Raw genomic sequence first — 26,708 nt, forward strand, 5'->3', positions numbered from 1 at the left:
CATGAAGGAGGTTGACACTTTAAGGCTCAGCTATGAGCTTGCTGTGGAGCAGCTTCCGTCGATTCATCCGCAGAACTATCCTGCTTCTGGTCTTAACTATGGTTTCTGTTTATATAATGTGGGCTCCGTCATCTCTGCTACCTCTTGTAGCTTGAAAGGGGAGGCTGCTCTGAAGCTTTGCTCTGGTCTTTCGGTGGAGCCGCCTCCATCAATCCCCTGGTTTTACTCTTGGGCCTCTAGCCTTCGCTTTGTCGTTTTTCTGATTTGCTCTGGCCCTGTTATTGCTGCTGCCCCGCCTTGCTTTCCTCCCGTTGCTTCTGTCTCCCCAATGCCTCACCGTCACCATAGAATGCGGTCTCGTAGAGGCCATCCTTGGCGCGTGCCTTCCAGCCCTTCCTCTGAGTTGCCTTCCCTTTCAAGCGACTTCTCTGTCAGCCACTACCCTGGCACTCGAAGTGGGAGAGGGCATCTTCGTGCAGCCAGCCACTATCCTGTGCCTTCTCCCTCATCTAGTTCTGCGCTCTTCACCTTCAACTGCTCTTTGAACCGCCCAAGGATTACCGCTCACATTTCGGTGGTCTTCCATGAGGAAGCCCAAGAGGGAGAGTCTAGCTCTCATCAGGAGGGCCCGGGCTCTGTCACTGTTCTGTCTTCGAACCTCCAGATGGGGATTGGCAGCGCGTCTTTGCAGGTTCCAGATGCTCAAGCTCGCAGCGCTCAGGCGGTGGTGATGGTGCCGGCTGATCCTGGTCCTTCCAATTCTGAAGCAGCTCTTGTAGGGGATATGCCTGATACAGGTTGGTGCCGGATAGTTGAAGAACCTCCAGATGATTAGTTTGCTCACTATTGCCTTGTTATCGTGCCATGCGGCCCATACTATTGGGCAAGTTTTTGTTCAGATTGTTATGTGGAATTTTAGTTCATTTTTGAATTTTTGTAAACTCTGTAATATCAAGAAGCTCATAAGTTGTTCGCCTACATGGTCTCCAATAAATGGTTCAAGACTGAGCTCCCTGACATGGGGCAGTCTCATTCTATGCTTATCTTGACAACTTTGCCTCTCTTCAGGGTAGTGTTTTTGACTTCGGTCAAGTTGTAATTTTACTCCCTTTATGTTAATAGATTAATCTTATTTAGAAAAAAACATAAGACAATATTTATGATTTCATGATTTTCTAACATGGTTTTAGAGCTAAGGTGAAGAATGAAAAAAAGGCAATCGAAGATCTATTAAAGAAAAGGAGACCAAAAAAATGTTATTAAGAAAAAATAGTATATAAGAAGAGAAGCCCACTTTCTATAGGAACTATGACAACTTCAATGAAGGGAGAAAACAAAGTAGAAGGAGCCTCCAAAGATAAAGAATATGGACCACTTCCCCTGTATATAATGTGGGGCATTTGGTGATGTCGCAACTCTTATATATTTGAGAACACCTAACCAAATATCAAAGTGTCTTGCATTCAAATTGTTGCTTTTTTCAGAGACGATGGGTGTTGGGTCTATCGGAAGTATACATTCGGTGAGGAATATCATCTCATTATCTTCTACACATAGCTATCCTAGGGTATTTTTATGGTGCTGCCAATAATAACATATGTGGTTGCGGTGCATTTATCATTATAAACCCTAGATCACACCATCACTTTAGTTGGAATGGTGTCATTGGCACGAACACCATGCATAGGTATTGGCCCTCTAGGTTGTATTATATTGTGCGCACTGGCTAGATATTGGGGAGATGGAGGTGTTTGGAGACTCACGGGTGGTTTTGGAGTGGGCCTCCAAGAAAACATCTTTATACCTGCCACGATTGATAAAATGGTTATTAAGAATTAGAAGGATTATTGAACGTTTACAGAAGGTGTCTTTCACACATGTTCATCAGAAGTTGAATGGTATCATTGACACTCTGTCCAAAGAGGGTCACAAACATCAATTTGATGATATTTATCGCTCATTCATTACAAACAACATTCTCGAGAGGACAGGTAATCAATTTAGTGAGATTTATCGCTCATTCATTGCAAACAACATTCTTGAGAGGAAAGGTAAATTTAAGCTTTACATGATATTGTTAACGAATGGTGCAACAATTTAGTGAGATCTATCACTCATTCATTGCCAATGGTGCAACAATTTAGTGAGATCTATCACTCATTCATTGCCAAACAACATTGTCGAGAGGTGCACATGATGCTATACAAAGAGTGTATGAGATTAATCTCACACTAGTATATATGGTTATAAAATTATTGGAGATATTTAAAACTTCTAGTTAAGTAAACAAATTTTATATTAATATATCTTTCCAATTTTACTATAACATGGAAGACTTCAACCCAACTGAATAAAATGGAAATCTACCTTCCCAACCATTCAAACTAAGACCCTTTGACAAGATGGAATCTACAATCCCCACCATTCAACCTAAGACCCTTTGACAAGACTGTTGGTTTGTTTTGGTTGAAAAGAACGGACAAGTCGTAACGTCCTAGTCTACGAGCAGCACCGATAAAAGGACCTCTCAGCCACTGAAATATGTCTCATTCCCAACAGCATAGTGTGTGAAACCATGGAAAGAGAAGACCTCTCAGCCACTGAAATCTCGCTCATGTTTGGGCCCAAAATTTGTCTCATTCCCAACAGCATGCATAGATTCCGAACGAGGGCCATCCAAAAACTTCCATTAATGTAAGCATTCCATTTATGGGTTTTATAGCATTTTGTTTGTAACTTATCTATTAACGTTTACGCTGCACGAATATACAGTAACTGACGAAACTGCATAATGGTGGCCCAAATTGCACCATATCCTCTGGCCAAGCAACAGCTGCACCATATCCGCTGGCCATATCAAGACGAGCTGTTGTGCATCACATGGGTGAGCATGATAAGTAGTACACATTTTTCAACTGATTGCAGAAAAATGGACTACCTAGGCAGAGGTTAAAGCGAGCTTCTTCCCTGTCTCTCATTGCAGATTCAAGAGTTACACAGCAATGAAGAATGGAGTTGTCGAAATGACTGGAAATCAACTAATTCTCCTACCTTTTGAGGCTGATATATCCAGGTATTGCCATATAGTAGATAAAACGCATTCGAGGCCTTTGAATTAGAGAAGGACAAGTGCTAACATTGGTTTCTCAGGTTCGTTTTTCATACGTGGCTATATGTCGATGGACTGTGAGACAGAGAATGGATTCAAGAAAAGAAGGGTGTGCATCACAGGAGCAGGTATGAGTGGTCTCGTCGCAACCAAGTACCTACTAAATCTGATCACATTACACCCACACGGGAACTTACCAAGTCTTGATGAATGCCCCATCCCCACAAAATTTTGATTTTTCTTAATGCAGTAGAGGTTTATACTGACTGGTGTTTGTTTGTGTTGGTTTATCTTCCAGTGGCATCGTTTTGATTTCTTAGTCCTGTGCATTGGTAAATATGGGGATCTGCCCCATATCCCATCGTTTCCTCCAAATAAAGGACCAGAAGTATTTCAAGGAAAAGTTTTACATACCATGGACTACGCAGGCTTGGATGAAAAAAGTGCTTATGAGCTGATCAAAGGAAAGAGAGTTGTAGTTATTGGATACCAGAAATCAGCATTAGATTTTGCTGTGGAATGTGCTGAGGCGAATCGAGGTACGTTATACATTACAGATACTATACAAGTTGTGTTTCCATTCTTTGAATTCAATTTTTATAGGGCTATTAATGGGTTCTCTCTGAATCCTGGTAGGGAAGATGGCCATCCTTGTACAGTGGTCTTCAGAAGAGCGCACTGGGGGATTATTTCTTACGAGCTCTACGGATTGCCCATACAACTCCTTTATAATACACGTGTTGTGCAGTTCTTATTAGAAAGGCCACCTCAGTGTTTTCTGCACAGCGTACTATCGCGCCTATTTAGACAATTGGTATGTTTGGGCACCAAATATAGTCTGTAAATGGGTATTAAATGGGCAGGAGAGGTATAGTTAAATAATTGGTATTTAGACAGTTGGTATATTTGGGTAACAAATATATAATTGGTCAATTAGTATTAAATAGGTATTAAATGAGCAAGAGCTGGATTTTCAACTATATATTTAACCAAGTTTGCCAAAATTTAAAAATAAACCTATAGAATCCCAACTCCCGACTCATTTATTTAATGCCATTAGCAAACTACTTATTTTCAACTATATATTTTAACCAATCCGATTGAATGATTTGATGTTTAAAGCATGAATAAACTGTAGTAATTGTAGCAGAAGTTTTGTTGTTTATGACCACATAAATCTGCCAAAGATTAAACAATTGAAATTAAAAATTCACATAATTGAATGGCCCTTTGTTCGTTTATTTTTCAGTAGAGGTGGGCGGTGGATCAATTGACTCACTCCATGTAACAGTGCTTTGAATATAGATGATGGATTCATTATTGAGTATAGTTTAAATGAATTCAGTATGTTTTAACAATTAAATAACTCCAAAATAAATGAGAAATAAGTACAACGGCATATTAAATTTAAAGAAGGGTATATTAAATTTAAAGGAACAGTATATTTAATATAAATATAATGGCATTTTTAATATGAATTGGGTTAGTTTTATTGAGTTCAAAAGCTCATTTTATAGGGATGTGTAAATTCGTTGGTTGTTTATGTTTTTTTAAATAAAAAATAAAAAATAAAAATTAAGTTTGAAATAGAAAAATAATGTTTGGTTATAATTAAAAAAAAAAATGAATCTGGGATAAAGGGATAAAGTAATTTAATTAGAAGTTTGTATTCTAAAAAAATTTCCACATGAAAAAAATTGATCTCTCCGATTATGTTAAATCTTTATTTAAAATAAATCTATACTGATGTACACTATGAAAGTATTTAATCCCTAAACTCTTTTTCATATTAAATAAATGATAATTTTTTTTTTTTTTTTATATTAATTACAAAATATAAGAAATCTTATAGTAACGAGGTAACCGATTTATCTAGTTTTTATTTGTAGGATTCAAAAATATTTTTGTTCCTTGGATTAAAGAATACTTCTAAAAACTACGATCTAAAATTACAATCTAATTAAATTTAATTTCAACACAATAATATGATTCACACAATAATGTAAATGCTTTCTAAATATTGATGTTTGTTTCAATTTTTCTCTCTTTCAATAGCTTTCTTTCAATTTTTTCCTCTTTCAATTGCTTTCTAAATATTGGTGTTTGTTGTAATTTTTTTCTCTTTCAATGCAGAGATGAACAACCTTCAAGTTCATTGACCTTAAGCTATGCTGGCATCTTACCTTGCGAAAATATGGTCTTGTTCCAGATCACAGCTTTGTTGAGGAGTTATCTGCTTGCAATGCTTCAATATATCATGGTGATTTGTTTCCAAGAGCAGAGGAAGGCTGCATACGTTTTCGAAAGTCTCCTAATTGGAGTTTCTCGAGTAAGGGGGTTGTACTGGATGATGGAACAGAGGTGGAAGCTGACCTTGTGGTACTTGGTACCGGTTTCGATGCTGAAAAGATACTCAAGACCCTACTTCCAGGACCTTTTGCAGATGTTCCTGAAAACCCAGCTGGTATCAAGGGGCTACTTCTGCTTTTTGTTCTCTTCTCTGTATTTTCCTTATGTTAACTCAATTCAGGGAAGAAAAATGCATAATAAATCATAAGCTCAGATCACTCTCAAAACCTAAATCACTTTTCATCTGCTGAGAATGAACAAACAGGGGGCTCATCCATCCACATATTCTCAACAAACAGGGGCCTTATCGAATGTGTATTCTTCTGAAAGCTGTCCCATTTTCTGTCTGGCAAATTTGTCCTTCTCAGTATGAAGGAAACGTTGATTGCTATAGCAAAATTACACCCTTCTATTGGAAATCCTGCCATGGCTCTTTCATATTTGGGACAATGATAATCTTTGCAGGGACATGGGATGGAATCCAATGAGAAAGAAGAATTGGTTTTGCGAGCTTTTTGTCCATACAGTAATCTTGATTATCATGAGATGTAAAACATATTAGACAGTGTTCAACGAACTAACAAGGCCAGAAGTTCGCTCAAATTGCTACTGCTTCTCGAGTAACCAAAAACTCTCGGTAATTGACTGTTGATTTAATGTTGCAATGCTTGTGAAACATGCAAAGAGGAAGAACTTTCTACTACACTTTCTGCAATAGAGCACTGATAAGGCCAAACTTGAAAGGTTCGCTCAAATTGCTGCTGCTTCGGCTGCTTACCAAAAACATCCATTTATGGGTTTTATAGCTTTTCGTTTGTAACTTATCTATTAACGTTTACGAAGTACAAATACAGTCGCTGACGAAACTGCATAATGGTGGCCCAAATTGCACCATATCCTCTGGCCAAGCAACAGCTGTGTCCAACCTCAAGACGAGCTGCTGTGCATCACATGGGTGAGCATGATAAGTAGTACACATTTTTCAACTGATTGCAGAAAAATGGACTACTCAGGCAGAGGTTAAAGCGAGCTTCTTCACCGTCTCTCATGGCAGATTCAACATTTAAGAGACAGGGAAAGAGTGAAGATAGTCACCAGGTAATTGATATGGAAACAGCAGTGAAGAATGGAGTTGTCGAAATGACTGGAAATCAACTAATTCTCCTACCATTTGAGGCCGATATATGCAGGTATTGCCATATAGTAGATAAAACGCCTTCGAGGCATTTGAATTAGAGTTGGAGAAGTGCTAAGATTGGTTTCTCAGGGTCGTTTTTCATACGTGGCTATCAGCAGTGCTAATATGTCGATGGAGTGTGAGACAGAGAATGTCTTCAGGAAAAGAAGGCTGTGCATCATAGGAGCAGGTATGCATGGTCTCGTCGCAACCAAGTATTTACTAATCTGATCACATTACACCTACACAGGAACTTACCCAGTCTTGATGAACGGCCCATCCCCACAAAATTTCGATTTTTTAGCCGAAAGACTTGTTCTACAGTCTAGTCTAGTGTAAGGATGAAAGTGGTGTAAGGATGTTGGGTTATCATAACTTTTATTCATATCTGCAAAAATTAAAATTAAAAAAAAAATTAAAAATTTACTATATAAAATATTTTAAATAATATCAGTTTATAAAAAAAATGTGTTTAAAGAAATTAGATTTTTCTTCAACTCATGTTAGATTCGTATTTAAGATATATCTATACTGATCCTTAATCCAGTAAAAATTTATGCTAACTAATATTTATTTATGTTGGTTTATCTTCCAATGACATTATTTTGATTTCTTAGTCTCATGCATTGATAAACATTGATAAATATGGGGATCTGTCCCATATCCCATAGTTTCCTCCACATAAAAGACCATAAAAGTTTTATCTACCATAGAGTCAGAATCACTGGACCTTTTTTCATTGAAATTTTGATATAATAGTTATCAATTCAGAGTAAATTAGTTTTTTATTAATTAAACTCATTTCGATTCTAAATTTCAAGAATACTCAAGAATCTGCTGACAATAATTTTGCTGCTATTTACTATCTAGATTTTATGATATTCTAAAAATCTGCAATCCAGTAATTCACTTTATAATAATTCTAACTTACCTAGTGATTTAAAAAAAAAATTCAGTATGTATAATATGTTTGGATTTATGTTAGGTTAAACTTATGCCTATTGCAGATTCTTATTTCCCTAAATCTGAGGGTTAGTGAAGAAATCAATTGTTTAACTTCTCCTCACTCCAGAATTCCAAAATATTCCAGAATCTACTATAGGCTTAAAAAAAATACTAATCAAAATATTGCAGAATCTGCAATCTGACTTAAAAAAATACTAATCAAAACAAACCTTTTGATTGGATCTATGCTACTTTCTGTTTTGTCTATTGTTTTAATAAAATCCTCACCACGCAGGCAACAGTGTCTGGCGTCATCACAAAGTGTCCGTTCATATTAAACCTGGACTGTGACATGTACGTAAATAACTCAAAGGCTCTTCTTCATGCTATGAGTTTTGGTAAGCTTTATTTATTATGTTATTAGCCATAAATGCGTGAAATAGTGTGGTTACTGTCAAATAATGTATTCGTTTTGATCCAACAGTAAGCATATACCATATACTGTCCAGTGTATTTATGATAGTAAATAAAATTGGCCATATACTTTTATCTTGACCCTTGTATCAAAAAAGATCGTATCAACTTTGTACAGTTTCCACAGCATTTTAGTGGCATTGATGAACATGATATTTATGGCACAGGATGACCTTCACTTTTGATGTAAGTTTTCTGTCTTTCTCCAATGAAGTATTATTGCAAAAATTTCAATCTTTCTAACTGTAACACTAAATATTGAGATATTGTAATGCACACTGCAGGTGGTCATAAGAGGATTAGATGGGCTTCAGGGCCCTATTTACTTCGGTACTGGTTGTGTTCACAGGAGAAAATCTCCTTTTAGAAGTAAACCAAGGTCACAGTATCCCAACAGCCATGCAAAACCAACAGGTTGCAACTACCCAGATCATTAATTCTTTCAAATTCAGTCCTGAAGCTTATTATATACTTTTTACTGTTATTGTTTTTATGTTTTTAAAGGTCAGTTTCCTTCTCTGGGTCCAGAGATCGAGTTTAATGGTTATTATTTTTAACATGAATTTCCAGGGTTTCATCATCAGAAGTCTAAAATATCATACGAAACCTTGAATGAAACGTTTGGTGAGAACCCAACTTTTCTTGCATCAGTTGTCAGTGCCATTGGCGGTGCAAGTTCAGAATCTTTAAACTATTCAACCAAGGATATTCTGCAGTTGATCAGTACTAACTATGAGGTGGATACTAAATGGGGTGAAGAGGTAAGACTCATGATTTCTAAGCAAAGAACATCACTGTTAAGATGGGGAAATTTCTGAATTTTGTGTTTTTTTTTTCAAAAAAGAATGAATACTTTTTGAAGAGAATTTTTTGGTCCAGGCTCTTGGAACCAAGAAGTGTGGTTTATCATTAAGACCATTAAATACAGTTTTGTCAATTATGAATATTAAATGAGTGGGATTATATATATTCATTTTTAAATAATTGGTTTGTTAAAATTTTAGTGGACAGATCCAATCTCACTCATTTAATACCCATTAACAAATTAATTATTTTTAGCTGAAAAATACTACAAACTTGGTACTGACAGTTCTACCTGAAATGAAACAGAATAACCTAAAAAACTACACAGAATTAACTCTCACCTCTGCTATGTTTTTACTTTACCTTTTCAGAATTACTCTGCTATGTTTTTACTTTACCTTTTCAGAATTAGATAGTACAATTTCTGGTATCCCAATTTGTTTTCATAATTGTTTTCATATCACCTAAATTTAAGTTGTTTAAAATGTATTTTTAAGTATATAAAAAGAATTAGTCCCTGGAAAATCATTTCTATAGATAATATTACTAAAACTTAAAATGGTAAAAATAAAATAAAATAAAATAATGTTAATAAAAAGGTTTAAACTAATATTGAAATCTTAATCACTGGAAATGAGTGTTATTACTTTATTATAGATAACAGGGTTTGAACTAGTGTTTTTATTTGAGGGGTTTTGAGTTGATATTTGAAATATTAAACAAATAATTTAACAACATATATAAATATATATGTTATGGATTTATTAAACATTAAGAGAGCGATCTAATTTTGAAGTGTAAACTTAATGATTGTGTTTCAAAAAGAAATAATCTCTCTTGATGTTTGATAGATATAGATTTATGATGATGGATTTATTTGGTTTTAGTCATGAGTATTTATGCAAAATTTGTAACAATATGGATCACAAAAGTCTTAATGTAACATTATGTTTGTGTTTAAGATTAATTTAATTATTTGAAATTTTCTTATTTTAAAAATATAGAAAGTATTATGAATAATAATCAATGTTAATCTATCTTGTTAAAAAATTTACTTTAATTATTTGAAATTTATTCACTTTCTTTAAGTGCTTGAAAGTAAAGAGGATTATGGAAAGTATCAATGTCAAAATCTATCCTTTAGTTTTTAATGCAATTACACAATTTGTAAATATAAAAAAAAATATGTATATAAATATATATGATGAATTTAATTATTTAATTTTCCTCAATTTTATTAGTTGGTTAAAAACATTGAGAGCATTATTCAAAAGTATATTTCAAGTAACTAGTTGGTTAAAAAAAATAGAGAGCATTATTCAAAAGTATATTAATTGAGGAGTAAATTGAATAAAAATAAAGTAATAATGTTGAATGCTACAAATTGTACATTGAACTCAATGTATACAAACTCATTTAAATGCATGTTTCAAGTTTTAGATTTTTAGTGCACATGTCAATTTCTAAAACATTGAGTTGATCGTCAATTTTTATTTCTATTTAATTTCTAATGCATTGGTTTTAGTTTACATGTCAATTTCTATCTTTATTTAGTGTGATTTTGTCTATGTGTGAAACTCGATGAAGACAAATAGAATCTTGGTCTTTTTGACCTATATCTTTACATGGAAGAATTTGGTCATTTCTTTCTCTTCCTATTGTTGAAGGCTACTTAGATTCACCTCCTTTTGCACTGACATACATAATATCTTCCCATCCAAGTCTAAACTACTTTCAACTTGGTTGCTCAAATCAGTGGTCATGAGATTCTTCTTCTTATTGACTTCCATTTTGTTTTCCAGGTTAATCTATGGATTCAACTTCCAACGCTTCTCCTCTATATGGCTATCAATGTTGCAGTGGTTGTAGTGGTTGTTGGAATATTTGCATTGGTGTGTTGTGGTTGTCATATTATTTCCTTTCCCCCCTTTTTGCTTCTTCTTCCCCTCCTTAGAAGCATCTTGTTGCTCCTTCTATTTCGAGCCACTTAATTGTGCTTTCTTCAGGCCTACGTTCTTTGGGTATTGTGCCTGTACACAAGCCTCATCCACCAATTTGGGCTTGAGCAACATCACTCGCTCCTACAAATGGCAGTGTAGACCCCCCAAATACTTGAGGAGTACATCTGGGTTCTTTGGGAAGATAACCAACATTTTGGCCATCTTTTTGAACTCTATGGTATACTCTTGAATGCTTTGCCCTGACTTTTGCCTAAAGTAGTACCATCGGATCCATTAGTCCTCTACATACACAATAGGGTAAAAATGTGACTTTATGAGGGTTTTGAAGTCCTCCCACTTAGTCACTAGAAGTTCTCCCTCCAACCTTAATGTCTTTGTGCGGCTTTCCCACCAAGTTAAGGCATGGCTCTCTAATTTCAACTAAGCAAATGAAATCTTCTATTCTTCCTCAATTTGATGGACACTTAAATACACTTCCAGTTGTTACAACTAGTGGTTTAGCTTCAAAATGTTGATATCATTTGGCTTGATATTGACCTTTGCTTCCATTTTAAATAGGGGTTGTGATTGATTCACAACACTCAAATTGGGTCGATATTTTTCGGGTTATTTCTTCAGTTGACCTTCCATTTCTTCTTAATCTCCTTATCACCCTTCTTATTTTTCCTCTGCATTTGGAACCCCATCTTCACCAAATATCCCTATCTTATTTCTCAGAGCCATTATGGGGAAATTTACACTACGATTTACGTCAACGACTTGTTAAACCAACCACAAAAACCTCTCCTCTGCGGGATCATGAGGGTTATTCATAGATTTGTCAGCCATGATTAGGGTTTTACGATTTTTGGCGCAGACAATCTAGATCCCTTGCAAATATCCATGATACACCCAAAGAAACCTGTTATGGTACCACTATGATATGTAATCTTCCGTGGATATTCCATTGGATAGTTCATCACAACGGATATGATAAAAATATATTTAAAATCTAAAATTTTACACTATTACAACTTTATTAGATTTTTGGATCTATAGATTCTATTAATAGTGCATGCATGAAAATTTAAAATTATGCATAAAATAGAGAACAACAAGATAAAAATCTCACACGAACATTTGACACATTATATGACTTAGGAAATCCTTTAGGGAGAAAAACCCAACTGGAAGGTGAGGTTACTTTGCTCTCTTTCTCTGAATGGAAATATGGCTGCAAGTAAAAATAAGTATGGCACGTGGTTGGTGGGCTACTAAAGTGCACAAATCCTCTTTGTTTTCTCTACCTCCTATCCCTCTCAACTATTTTTACTCAGATATGGAACAAATGCACTCAAAATAATGGAACCCATTTCCCTCCTAGTGGCTTGGTTATAACACAACCTGATAGCCTACTAGTGGTTAACTTTGTCTACCTCAAATCTTAACCAAAGTTACAATATAAACTCTTCTAGATTCTTCTACATCATAATCATGTGGCTAGCCCCTTTCCCATGAATAATGGTGGCTGACATGACATCCGTGACTCAAACAAATGACCAAGTGAACATGGTTGACGAACATTCTCAGGATTCACAGTTATTTTTCATTTCACATTCTGACCCTTTCATTGATGTCTTTACTATTAACAGGAGCATCATGAAAATCATGTCATCAGATGAGAAACTATGGGATACTAACCATCATCGTTCCTCATTTTACCTAAGCTGGAAATCCTTGAGAATAGTTTCGATGATTTATTTTCACCTGAGATTATTGAGCATTCCCGGAATTAGATTTCCATACATGAAGTCATTTCTAAAAATAATTTGGGGAATATTGAGAAAAATAATCTACTCAACATCTCAGTGAAGCCCTGCGTTGTTGAAAATGTTCACATAGGAGCCTCTTGTTCTCCTGATGAGATTCAAATTTATAAGGCCATATTTCAATAATTATGTGATATATTCACTTGGACCTATGAAGAGATGCTACGCATCAACTCGAAAATTATGCTACATGAAATCAAGACGTACCTGGATGTAAAACCTGTCAGACAACTATTACATCTAGTAAACGCTTGGAAAGCTGCCACAATCAAAGAGTAAGTTGAAAAACTTCAATGAGATGGTTTTATATATCATATTCAATTAATTGATTGGGTTTTCAAATTCATCCCAGTGATGAATAAACAGGGTACCATTCACGTATGTGTCGGTTATAGGGATATTAATTGAGGTTGTCCTAAGGAAAATTATCCCACACCCTTTATCGACCAGATTATTGATTATTGTGTTGGAAGAAAAATATTATTATTTATGGATTAATTTTCTGGCTAAAATCAAATAAATATACTCCCTTCTGACCAGCATAAAACCATGTTCATCTGTCCGTGGGGCAAATTTTGTTGTCACAAACTCCCATTTAGACTCAAGAATGCAGGGACAACTTTTCAACGAGCCATGAATTACACTTTTCATCATGTTAAGCACATCGTATAGTTACTATATCTTGATGATCTATCTTTCCATTCAAAACATCGTCAAGATCATCCTACACATTTTCGGGCAATTTTATTACGATGTCGATATTACAAAATACGTTTGAACCTACACAAATGTGTTTTTTGTGTGGAATCTAGTCAACTCCTAAGCTTCATTATGTATAAGCATGGGATCCATATTGATTTTTTGAAAGTTAAGGAAATCTTCGATTTTCCTGCTCCTGCAATCCTCATTTAGTTAAACATTTACAAGGGAAAGTGAATTTTCTACGTGTATTTGGTCCTAAAAATGCAGAAATCACCAAGGGTTTTACCTAGTTATTGAAAAAGGGAGTTCCTTTTCATTGGGATGATGCTACCCAAAAATTATTTGAGGCCTTAAAAGATGTATTAGCTAATGCCCCATTGTTGCATCCTCCTAACTATCACTAGATTACTTTCTATACCTTACTTCATTTGATACTACTATCACTATGGAATTAGTATAGGAGGACAACTCAGGCAACAAACATGTTATTTGTTACTTGAGTTGAAATTTAACCGATACTATGACCAAGTATTCCTATGTAGAAAAATTATCTTTGGCAGTGGTGCGGGCTATTCAAATATTTCACCATTACATATTGGTTTGCAAGGCTATTTTCATTTCTGATTGCAACCCCATGAGTTATATATTATCATGACAAATTCTTCTGGCCAAGTGCTCCAAGTGGATTTTAAGCCTGCAAGAGTTCAATTTGGAATTTGTTAGATCCGAGTCTAAGAAATCACTAGTCTTCACTGACTTGATATGTGACCTTCCTTGCCCTGATGCAAAAACTACCAGTGAAGATCTTATTCCCAATGAGACGTTGTTCCTTATCAATTCTTCTGATCCATGGTATGGAGATATAATCATTTATCCCCAAACCCAAACTTTTCATCTTGAATTAACTCGTTCTGATCAACGATGCATTCGATATCAGGCTTGGCACTACATTATAATTGGTGGTAGTCTTTATCGTCGTGGTGTCAACATGATTTTTCAACATTGTCTCACACATGAGGAAGCTAAAAAAATCCCTTAATGAATGTCATTATAGGGCATGCGATGGACATACGTATGGTTATGTTACCACAAAAAAATGTTACATGTTGGTTACTTTTGGCCTATGATGTTTATAGATTGTATCTTGGTCATCCAAAAGTATCATACATGATGATCCTATACTTGCAAAGCCATGCTCTGCTTGCTCCATTACACCTAGTAGTCACTGTTGGACCATTCACTAAATGGGGTATCAAATTTATGACATGTAACCCTCAATCAACCAAGGGGCATGGTTATATTATCGTTGCAGTCAATTATTTTACTAAGTGGATTGAGGTGATGCCTACATTCGACAACAACAACAAAGATGCTACAATTTTCGTGTTCAACCATGTTATTGTGAGATTTTGTGTACCATAATCCATTATCATAAACGATGGATTTTTTTTCATAATTTCATAATGCCTTAATTGAATTCCAAGTTGGGTTTGCATCATGATAACTCAACTCCCTACTACCCATAAGACAATGGAAAGGTAGAAGCTATAAATAAAGTTTTGAAAACAATGCTTCAACATATGGTAGGGATTCACAAATTGAACTTGCACACCATTCTTTTTTCGGCATTGTGGGCATACCGTACCTATGTTTGCACTGCAACCAGATTCACACCATTCCAACTAGTGTATGGTTTAGAAGGTGTTCTCCCTATTGAGTGCAACATATCGTCATTAAAAATAGTTGTTGAACTTCTTCCCACTACCACTACTGAGGAGGAACACTTTTTATACCTATCATGTCTATATGAGACTCATCGTGATGCTATGAATGCTAATGAGGCTCATAAAATATGCATTAAAACACAATCTGATTAGATTTTCAAACCTTGTGTCTTCTCAGAAGGTGATTTGGTCCTTTTATATGACCAAGAAAGTGACAAGTTAGGATTTGGAAAACTTGAACCTATGTAGTTAAGTCCATACATAGTCAAAAATGTACTTCCAAAAGGGGCCTACAAGCTAGTAGGTTTTGACAGAGTTCCTTTAACATAGCCTCATAATGGGTTGTACCTGAAAAAAAATTATGCCTAGAATTACTTCTACATAGTGACATTATGTATATTGTATATATTTAATGGTTTGTTTTTAGTGTTTTTCTCTTGTGAATTTTCTATTGCTTTTGCTTATCAGGTATTACATTCAATTTGCAGATGTCGGTGTTTCCTCAACCCTATGTTGGTTATGCTAATGGTTCTACTCATAGTACTCATAACCTTTCTCTCGCAACATGGGCAATCTATGCTCCCACTGACGAGTTAGTGAGTCTACAAGGAATATGTATCATTGACACAAATAAAATTATCATTGAGTATAGTGTAGTGATCAAACTGTTATCTGCTTCCATTTCACATGGTATTCGTTGTTTAGTTGTCAAGGTTTATTATCAACTTGTGGTATTGCATTTGAATAATGTCTATTCAGTTAGAAGTCTAACAATGTTACAATTTTTTTTGACAAGTGCCCTGTTGGAAAGAAATTTTGATTAAATTGAATTTAAACATGTTCCAAGATGTCTAAACACATTAGCAAATGCATTAGCTAATTACGTTTTAGATATAAATTTGAAACATTTGTAAAAACGCAATAATCATCATACATTATATAGGATAGTCAAGTGAGTAGAAAATCTCCATAGATATATACTGTAAATAGTGTTTGGATTTTACAAAAATTGTATCTAAGACACATATGGATTGTATCCTATGACATATAAGTATATGAAAAAACAAATTGTGGCTTAAAAATCCCTAGGCAACTAGTCGTGATTTTCGTGATAACAAAAAACACAACAATCAACCCATCAGAAAAGTTGACCAATATGAGCTGGCACTCCTATGTTATATCTCTTTAAACAGATAGGGATGTAATCAAACCCTGTATCTAGAATGTTGACCCTCTACGTGATGCTTGAAATCAACCAATGTCTTTGCTAGGTCTAGATCTGACATCTCTGCGCCACCGGATCCACCTTGTCCAAAATGTGGTTGTGCTTGTCGATATAGCGGTGACATACCCACTAATTGTACTAGTCTAATATCTACATTAAAAACCAATAGTTAGTCTTTGAAACATAGAAAATTAGAAAAATTAGAAAACTTACAAATCAAAAATATCCAAAATGATAATGTTTTTACATGAATCACCCCACTATTCACCCTCAGGTAGGACAAGCTCTCGATCACCCCTGAAATTTGTTCCAATATATGGATAGTCCTCAACCATAGTCAACTACTCTCATAGTCATATGAAGAATGTAGGAGTGAGCCTCATCATATGTACTCCCCCTCCTCCCTTGTCTACCCAAGCAACCGACCAACTGGGTAAACATGCGATGAGATAGGCTACTATAAGGGATTCAACCTCCTTGGTGAATTTAAGGAAATGGAATCAACGGAACACCTTAAACAAAACCATCCACATCATCAAAAATAGCCTCAGAAGACATGACATCCACTGACACATCCTGTCCCTGAGTCCCACTGATGATTTAAGCCTTTTAACCCTTGGTCACTCTCATGCTATAGGTAAGACAACATCCAAAAGTGAAATTGGCTCTCACAGTCCTCTGTGTCAGCGTCCCCAGAATTTAAGCCACTTTTCTAGACCAAAATTTTGGCCTCTGCCTAGAAATTGTTATAACCTTTAGAATCCATCAAAGACATGATGAAACGATAAAATAAATCAAAATTCAACCTCAGGAGTATGCCTGAGCATCCCCAACCAAGACTGACATTCTGTCAAACACTTGGCATCAATGCAACCTACAAGTCTAGGATACAAGACAGATCTTAAATAACTGAAATCAATTACGAAACATAACCACGAGGATCACCAATTGAATTGTTATAACATCAATTAGGTCTTCTATCCATCCATTTAACAATTACAAGTAAATACATGAAATAAAATGGCATGAACCAATCACATAACCATTCTTATAACGAACATAAAACCATATAAATATCATAGATATGACAACCCTTAAATCCACATATAAACAAGTGCAAAAGTAAGATAACCTAGCTTTTATTAATCATAGGAAAATCTGACTAGGTTCGGGACTTCCATGTACCACCAGACCATGGCTGAACCAAATCTCTCTTTCATCCAGTCACCCTCATGCCATATTCCAAGCATGAATGTGGGATCTCATAAAACAACCAATCCAAAAACAACCAAGGGAATCTAGAGGTTAAACCACCTCCACCCTCATCAAACCGTGATCACACCAAAACCAGTGCTCTGATCACAACTGAACCAAACTTGGAATGCCATCCAAAATCCATCACTATCCTTGAGGAATTTTCCATCTCCTTGTCTCTCAAGCTTTACCACAATCCAATCTTGGATCACTAGGCCCTAAACCGAGACCAGTCTCTTAGGATTTACTGCAATCCAAACCCATATCACTTTACCCTAAACCAAGACTTCTCCCTCAAGCTTTACCGCGTATGCCGCCAAAATTGGTCAAGGGATTCCTAGGCCTTTGGGAATGAAACTTGAGACCACCTCCGCCCCGGATTCCGAAATCCATCCAAAAAAGCAAACCTCAAAATTGAGATAAACATCCCAACATACCATGGCATCTAGAAAAATGCAAGGCTAGGCTGATCACCATTGTCATAAACCCGCAAAACCATGCCATCGACAACAAGAGAACCATAAACCAACATGCAAAGCCATGCATGTCCAAACCAGCTAGGAAATTACACATGAAAAAGTTACCTGCAAGTATTCCTGTTGAAGCTGCTTGATCCTACTTTCCTTTCCTTGATCCTTGCTTTCCTTCCTTTCCTTTTCCTTGCTTTTCCTCCCTTGCTCCAAAGCTAGAGTGCTCCAAGAAAACTCTAAGTGACCAAGAGTGAGAGAGAGAGAGAGATAATAATGAGAGAGATCCAAACTTGAATTGACAAAAGGTTACCAACTGATCCTCATAAGACTTTTTATTAATGAGGCCTTTATTTTCTTCATTTTTCATTATTTTCCTTCAACTTCCTCCTCACATGCAACTTGTGACCTTTCACCTCCCTTTTCTCCTAATTTCCATTATTTTCATAAATAAATGTGACAAAAATGTCTTTTTTTCCTTTTAATGCCTTTGCCTTAGCCTTTTCCAATTTTCCTTAGTCAAAACACACATCCAGTGATTCCCACTAGGATATCTTTGTCCAAAATTCAGCTTGGAATAAGTGTCCCTTAACCATGGTCTTATTTTTCCTTTATTAACTTTTTATTACATGAAATTTTCACTAAGGTTGTTATAGAACCCTCTCCCTTGGGGAACACCATCCTTGGTGTTAAACCACACCATGACCTTGGCAAAACCGCTGAAAAGAAAACACACTGCCCATGGAGCTTTATAACGTATCTTGTTGCAATATTTACAATGAAATACCTTCTCAAAAGAAAAACATCATGACAACATGAAAGTATAACAACCATAATAAAATGACACCCATACCTCTTATTAGAGATTTATAACTTAGCTCATGGTAGTGTTTACATCCATATATACATATATATACTAAAACATCAACAAAACATATGCCAAACATATACCAACATCAAACCAAAATTTCTTTGCCTCAACCGGAAAACAATGAAGGATACAGGGCCTGCATCTGATATGCCATCTCCCATGTAGCTTCTTCAAGCCCAAAGTGCTTCTACTTCACTTTAACTTTCTCTATGTCTATGTTCCTCGGCATGAGATGTTTCCGTTGTAATATGCATTGAGACTCTGACTAGAACTCTCCTTCTTGCTCCACCTACAATACAAACCAATCAATAACATGATCAACATCCTTTATATACTTCTTAAGCAATGAAATATGGAAAACATCATGGACTTTCATTGTTGGAGGTAGTGCAAGTCGATATGCCACTGGTCCAATCCTCTCAAGGATCTCAAAAGGCTTGCAATACCGTGGTGCCAACTTGGCACATGAACCAATCCTCAAAGAGCTTTTCTTGGGCTTGATTTGCAAACACACATGCTCCCCAACCTAAAAATCTTAAAATACCCTGTGCTGGTCTACATAATTGTTCTGTCTATCATGTTATGCCTTTAGATTCTTCTTTATAACATCCATTTCCTACTCCATGTCTGCCAACATATCCATTCCAATAAGTACCCTATTCAGTGGATCAATCCAGCTGATCGGAGTGTTACAACTCCACCCATACAATGCCTCGAAAGGACTCATACTCAATGACTCTTGATAACCATTGTTGTATGCAAACTCAACCAATGGAATATACTCCTCCCATTTTCTCTACTGGTGCATCACGTACATCCTCAACATATCCTCCAAGATCCTGTTGACCCTCTCTATCTGTCCATTTGTCTGTAGATGATAGGTTGTACTGAAGGCCAAATCTGTACCCAAACCTGCAAATAGCTCCTTCCAAAACTTGGAAGTGAACTTTGCATCCCTGTCTGACACAATATTCTTTGGAACACCATGCGATCACACTATCTCTCTGATGAACACCTATACTACCTCACTGGATGAATATGTAATCTTTGTTGGAATGAAGTGAGCTACCTTGCTCAACCTGTCAACCATGACCATAATAGAATCATGTTGCCTCACTGTCCTTGGAATACCTGTAATGAAATCCATTGAAATGACCTCCCATTTCCATTTTGGAATCACTATCGGTTGTAGTAATGCACCTGGATGCTTACATTCCACCTTTACCTACTGACAATCTAAACATCTAGCCATGAACTTTGCCACTTTGTTCTTCAGGTTTAGCCAATAGTAGAACTTCTTTACTGTTGTCAACATCTTCTGATATCTTGGATGACCCAAGTATGCCTTGATGTGAAACTCCCTTAAGATAATATTCTTGAGCTCACTGCAATTCGACACATAGATCCTGTCTCTAAACCTCACCAAACCATTTGTTGTGAGACAATAGTTTGCATCCCGATCACCTATACTTGCACCTGTACTTGTACTTTGTACCTGTGCTCTGATGTAACCTGTGCATAATCTCCACGTATTCTTCATCCATCTATGCTACCTGCAAGATCCTATCCTGTAACTCTATACCATAAGAGCTCATAACTGCTATATGATTTACCTGAACCTTCATACTAAGAGCATCTGCAGCTCGGTTCTCCTTCCCTTTGATGTATTTGATCTCGAAGTCGAACTCACTAAGGGTAGCCAACCATCTAGCTTGCATGGCATTCAGATTCAATTGATCAAAAATATATCTCAACCCACTGTGATCACTCATCAATGTGAACCTCCTGCCAAGAAGATATTACCTCCACATATTCAATGCATGTATAATAACTGCTAGCTCAAGATCATGCATTGGATAGTTCTTCTCATGCTCATTCAGTTTTTGTGACTCATAACACACTACCTATCCTTCTTGCATGAGAAATCCTCCAATTCCTCCCTTGCAATCATCTTTACACACTACAAACTCCTTGTCTCGATCCACAATATTTAGCACTGTTGCATGTGTCAAAAACTGCTTAAGCTGCTAAAAACTAGCCTCACATTCTTCTGTCCATTCGAACTTCTTATCTTTCTACTGCAATGATGTGATAGGATATGCAATGTGTGAGAAGTTCCTGATGAACCTCCTGTAGTAGCCTGCCAATCCCATAAATGATCTCACCTCATCCACATTCTTAGGAGCTTCCCACTCCATGATAGCCCTTATCTTTTCTGGATCTACTACTATGCCATCCTTGGAGACAACATGCCCCAAGTAATGTACCTCAGTCTGAAAGAAGCTGCACTTGCTAAGTTTAGCATATAACTGATGCTCTCTTAGCAATTTCAACACTTCTACTAAATGCTCGGCATGTTCTTCCTCATTTTTAGAATATACTAGTATGTCATCAAGGAATACAATAACAAACTTGTCCAAATAAGGAAGAAACACACTATTCATCAAACACTTGAATGTAGGTGGAGCAAGTCAAATTGAATTGTTACACTAAAAAATGTCACCATGGCTATTTACAGTTGGTATGGCAGTATATACAGTCATACTACCCTCTTGAGCAAGTCTTACGCCTCTACTATTCATGTCAAACTCCAAGAAAGAGAGAAAGTCTTTATAAACATGTTTATCTCTGGGTACGCAGGTTCTCTCAAGCTTTGCCTGCGGGTACGCACCTTTTGTTCATAAGGTCTGCGTCCAAGGACGCTCTGTATCTAAAGGGGCAGGTGCGTCCCTCTGAAAAGGTTAAAATGCGCAAGTTTTATCTTCAAAAACTTACTTGTGGTCATTTCTAGAGCATTCTAGAAGGTTGTTTGATGTGTATTGAGCGCCTCCAGATGGTTCATGCACTCCTATCAAAGAGGAACTTATCCCATCAATAAGGGAGTGATCCCATCCAAAGAGGGGACTATCCCATTGATGGTGGACCTGATTAACTTCCTCTTGAGCACTATAAAAAGAGGCATTGAGCCAGAAGGAAGAAGGTTGAAAGCTATAGATTTCTAAGGGTAAATGCTGCAGGAATTAGGACTCCCATTTAGAAGCTTGTGAGGAGAGATTGTCATCTTTACTTGTTCTATTTGGAAGTGGGTGAGCTTTGTCAAAGTAGAGGAAGACTCTTGTGGACCCTGGAAGGAGCTTGCACAACACCAAGGCTCAGGTTGTAATGGTTCCTTTTGATTACCTTTAATGCAAATTGGTCCATTCTTCTCAATAACTTGTTGTTAATGGGTTATTTCATGTACTCCTTGGTCTATGTGTTGAATATGCTTTGTTTTATGTTATAATCAGGTGCTATTTAATTGTTTGACTGTTGGTGATTGCAGGTTTTGGAGAAAAGGAGGAGCTCATCCAGATCAACAAAGCTTGGACTTCTACAACAGCGTTTGGACAAAGGTAAGAACGAAACACTTGATTTCTCATATCATAATGTATGTTTAGAGAAGGATAGCTCCAGTTTGTTTTGTTTGTCATTAGAATGTCTTAGACTTCTAGGAAGGTCAGTTGTGTCCGCACCCTTGACTGATTCCGTGTGACAAATTGGCGACTCCACTGGGGATAGATTCCATTGATGAGAAGAGTCTTTTCTTTTGTATGAACTTTGCTTTGAGAAAATTGGTTTATTTTTCTGGTTTTGGCTCTGTGATCTTGTCTCTGGGTGGGTTAGCTTAGGATTAGTTTTATTTTGAGTTTTCTTGAGTTTTTCAGTAGGACGCACCCTCTGAGTGCTGCACAGTGCGTCCCTGGACGCACTTTTGCTGTGTGCACAGAGCGGGCCCGCACCTGTGCTAACGGGTTGCCTGCGTCCCCTGCCAAAATTTGAGAAAAATCCACTTTTTGCCTTTTTTGCTCTTAGATTTTGTTTTTTCTTAGTTTCTTCTGCCCAGATTCATCAGTCCCTTGTCCAGAATCTTCACCTGAACTGGTTTCATTAGCATTGAGTGTTTTAGTGGATTTCGTCGAAGTGTAAGCCCTAGGGTTTGATTTTTGAGTAGGTCTTGTAGTGACTTTAGCGGTAGGAGTTGTCAAGCCTTAGATATCTCTAGTTTTGTCAACATTCTAAGAAGTCAGACCTATTATAAAGTCTACCTGTAGGAGCAACTTACCATCAAGTTGTCTTTTGGGCCAATTTCGAAGTGCTTATTGTTTAAGTCTTGAATTCCATTTTACGAAAAGAACAAAAAGATTTGAGTTTTGTTTTGGCTAGTCTTTTGATTCTGCATTAGCTGGTCCTTGATTTGATTTTGATCAAGTAAAACATCCTAGAATCGTCTTTGTGAGCTTTTGCCTTGTTAGGTTTGCTTAGAGTAATCTCTCTTTTGATTTGCTTGTGAGTCAAGTTTTCATAGTTTTGTAGCTTTTGAGATTGTTTTTTGTTAAAGATAGGTTTACATGCTTTATTAAAAAGAGAAAATACAAAAGTATCTCCTTTGAAAAGTTTTGTTTCAAGTAGTTTTGAAAGTTTTGAAAGAAAAAGAGTTTTTCGTGCAAGTAAAGAGTGGTTATGTTTGTGTGCTCGAAAAGAAAAAGAGAATTGTTTCTTTGATTGTCTTTTCTAAGGAAGTTGTTTTCTTTAAAAATTGCATTCTCTCAACTCTCTTAGTTAAAGAATTTCATTGAAAAAGCAAAGTAGCATAGATCATCTTAGGTGCATCTTTGTAGTGGTTGGAGTCGAGTCTACACACCATTGGTTTCACTTCCATTACCTTGTGACTTTAAAGAACAACCTTAAAAGTAACGCTTAAAGTAAAATTGAACTAGTAACTTTTATTTTCTAGGGCTCTGAAGCATCAATTTAGATCAGGCTAGTGTCTTGGAGTAGGTGAGTACTTAACTCTCCAAGACAGTAAAACCAAACAAGTAGTCGATCTTGTGATAGAATCAAATCCAATTGTTACATTTACACTCTGGGAAAGCTCCTCTTAAAGGAGAAGCACGAGCTCGTGTCCGAACCAGTGAGGGGATCATTCCCCCCTCGTTGGGAACGACGCCAGACAGTACGTATTACAAACGGTAAACCTCGGATTAACCATTGTCGAGGAGCCAGGGGTCACTTATCGGTAAACCTTGGATTACTGTCAAGGAGCCGGTAAGGGGATTGAGCTTGCTACTCTGCCCTTGCGTTCTGTCGGAGTTTAGACTGTTCCCCCAGGTGTACTTGTGGCCGTTGGTAACCTTAGTGACCATAATCTCTAGGATTCTACCCAAGGTGACGGTGGAGGGAAGGTCCCACTGTACCTGGAGCAGACGTCGGCTATACTCACTTGGATTTTCTGGGGGGTTCACTTCACTCGAGACGGTTAAAGTGGAGGAACTTGGTCCAGTCTATTCATTAAGCAGGTTGTCGGCGTAACTGTTCCACCCGCCATTTCTGTACTGAATCCAGCGAGGTTGGGCCTAATCACCAACTAGCGCTTTTGGTCCGGAAGAATACTGTTTGTGTTTGGTTTGACGCCCTAGATTCTTTAGGCGTGTGATTCACATTTGTTTGGTTCTTTAGAGACTTTAGGTGGTTTGATTTGAAATTTTATTTTGTTTTCGTGTGTAGTAGTTAAAAGTTTTTAGCTGTGGCGGAATTACCGAGACAGTCCCGTAGACTTCGGGGCCAGTCTCCTGAAGTTGTTTCTGTGGCCGAATTGTTGAGAAGATCCCGTAGACTTAGGGGTGAACCTCCTCAAGACGAGTCCAGTCATTTAGAAGGTTTAAAGGTCCTTGTAACTCCTCCTAGTGGCAGTAGAGTAGGTTCACCTGAAGAAGGAGAATCTTCCTTGGTAGTCCATCCAGATTACCAAAGTTTAGAGACAGGTTATAATCCCGAAGCTGTTACAGTTTCTGAGCTTGTTGGTAGTTTTTCGTCTGCTAGTGATACAGGCGAAGAACCAGAAATATCCGAACCTGTTACTCCGACTCCTAGTGTTCCTGATTCACCGAGAATAGAAAGAATTATCACCGAAAATCTTCCTGTTGGTTTGATTGCTATCGAAGAACTTGTTCCAGAGGAAGAAATAGGCGTCTCTGATCCTGAAGATCAAATTACCCTTGATCTAAGGGAGCGTGAATCTATCTTTTACAGTCCTCCTAGAAGTACTACTTGGTACCTTTCGTTAACCAATTATTTAGACAACTTTGGGCTAGGTTTTTCCACACCTCGTACTCCTTTTCCACCTGGAGGTATTCATACTCCTGTAAATATGTCTGGTCAGTCATCTGTGTTTACACAAAGTCCTGAATCTTTTTTACATGGCGGTCCTTCTGTTCCTACTGGGTATCAATCTCTTTCTGGTACCTTTGCGGGAGCGTCTCCTCAACCCGTTGATCATGGGTTATTAGTTGGAAACAGTGGTAATGTACCATTGAGTGTAGGAGACATTTACATGATGTCAGGTTCAGTTCCCGTTACCCAACCTCAAGGTGGCCAATTACCGCCTGGGGGGCAGCCTTCGTTAATGCCTGGGGGGCAACCTCAAGGTACTTCATTCGTGTCTGGGGGGCAACCTCAAGGTCAGTACGCTCCTATGGGGCAATACATACCTCAAGGTCAACCCCAGCCTCAATATGTACCCCAAGGTCAACCTCAGTATCAATATCAACCTCAAGGATGGCAACCTCAAGGATGGCAACCCCAAGGGTATCAACCCCAAGGGTATCAACCTCAAGGATACCAACCTCAAGGTCAAGGTCAACCCCAGTACCCGTATTTACCTCAAGGTTATCAACCTCAAGGTCAATACTCAGGTCAAGGTTATCAACCACCTCAAGGGCAATCATATGGGACTGCACCTTACAATTATCAATCCTATCCTCAATCCGGCTATGGATCTCAGTACCCTCAACCTGTTATGGGTCAATACCCTGGAATGTTAGTGTGGGATCCGTCACAGGGTCAACAGATGTTGCAGCCAAGTATACAGTCGGTACCTCAAGCAGGACAACCTGTAGTTCCTGGTCCACCCCAGCAACCGCAACCTGTCCAGTCAAGTGTTCAGACCTCTGTAACTTCGGTAGTTACTCAGCCGCCAATTGCACCTAGTACTCCATCTCAAACGGCTGCTGCAACTACCGCCACATCTACCATACTTACTTCTGGAGTATCGACGGCTCCGGTTTCTACTGTCTCTGTAACCACTCCTCAGACATCTGTACCGTTGTCTGGATCTACGATTCAAACCACAGTCCAGATGCCTGTAGGCCAACCTGGTATAAGTACGGTTGTTACTACTCAACCTCAATTTGTTCAACCTCCGTACCAGGGACAGTATCAACCTGGGCAAGCTGTCCAACAACCGGTTTACCAGTATCAACCGTATCCTGGGTACACTTATCAACAACCTCAGCAACCCCAGTACGGTCCGGTTAATCCTGGTTTTCCAGGAGGATATAATATCCCAAATGCGACTCCTGTTCCTAGTTATCCTGGATATCCTCCTCCTGGGGCTGGTATTGTGACCCAGAGTTTTAGAGATCCTAACCGGCAGTTACCGTTTATCGCAACTTTGGATTTACCAGACTTGACGCGCCTAACGAACGATCCAATTCAATATCTTCCGTTCTGGCCGCCAATGCCAAATAAGTTGCCCAGCGATATACCCAAGTTCGAAGGTAAGTCTGGAGAGGATCCGTCCAATCACGTGATGACTTACCACCTCTGGTGTGCTTCAAATTCCATCTCGGATGATTCGATCCGCTTACGTCTTTTCCAGCGTACACTCATTGGTCTCGCGGCCAAGTGGTACATTGAGTTACCACGGGCCTCTTTTTACAATTTTAGCCAGTTAGCTACCTCGTTCTTAACTCACTTTCAGTTACCGGTCAGATACGATAACGGTACGGAGTTATTAACTT

General features: G+C 37.5%; 1 protein-coding gene and 1 pseudogene across 1 annotated transcript in view; both read left to right on the forward strand.

Annotated features, from left to right (window-relative positions):
• Nucleotides 1-1,741: 1,741 nt before the first annotated feature.
• On the forward strand, nucleotides 1,742-6,010 carry LOC149261241 (putative flavin-containing monooxygenase 1; annotated as a pseudogene).
• Nucleotides 6,011-8,171: 2,161 nt separating this feature from the next.
• The window catches only part of LOC149261242 (putative cellulose synthase A catalytic subunit 8 [UDP-forming]), a 166,100-nt gene continuing 147,563 nt past the window's right edge, over nucleotides 8,172-26,708 (forward strand). The window contains exons 1-3 of the mRNA XM_089368258.1: nucleotides 8,172-8,240; nucleotides 8,339-8,468; nucleotides 8,625-8,815. Coding sequence (XP_089224384.1) covers nucleotides 8,223-8,240; nucleotides 8,339-8,468; nucleotides 8,625-8,815 — 339 coding nt within the window. The 5' untranslated portion in view covers nucleotides 8,172-8,222. The remainder of the gene's footprint in view (nucleotides 8,241-8,338; nucleotides 8,469-8,624; nucleotides 8,816-26,708) is intronic.

Source organism: Pinus tabuliformis, chromosome 6 (assembly GCF_031772625.1).
Source record: "Pinus tabuliformis cultivar Carrire ecotype Pingquan chromosome 6, CPIR1, whole genome shotgun sequence".
Taxonomy (NCBI): Eukaryota; Viridiplantae; Streptophyta; class Pinopsida; order Pinales; family Pinaceae; genus Pinus; species Pinus tabuliformis.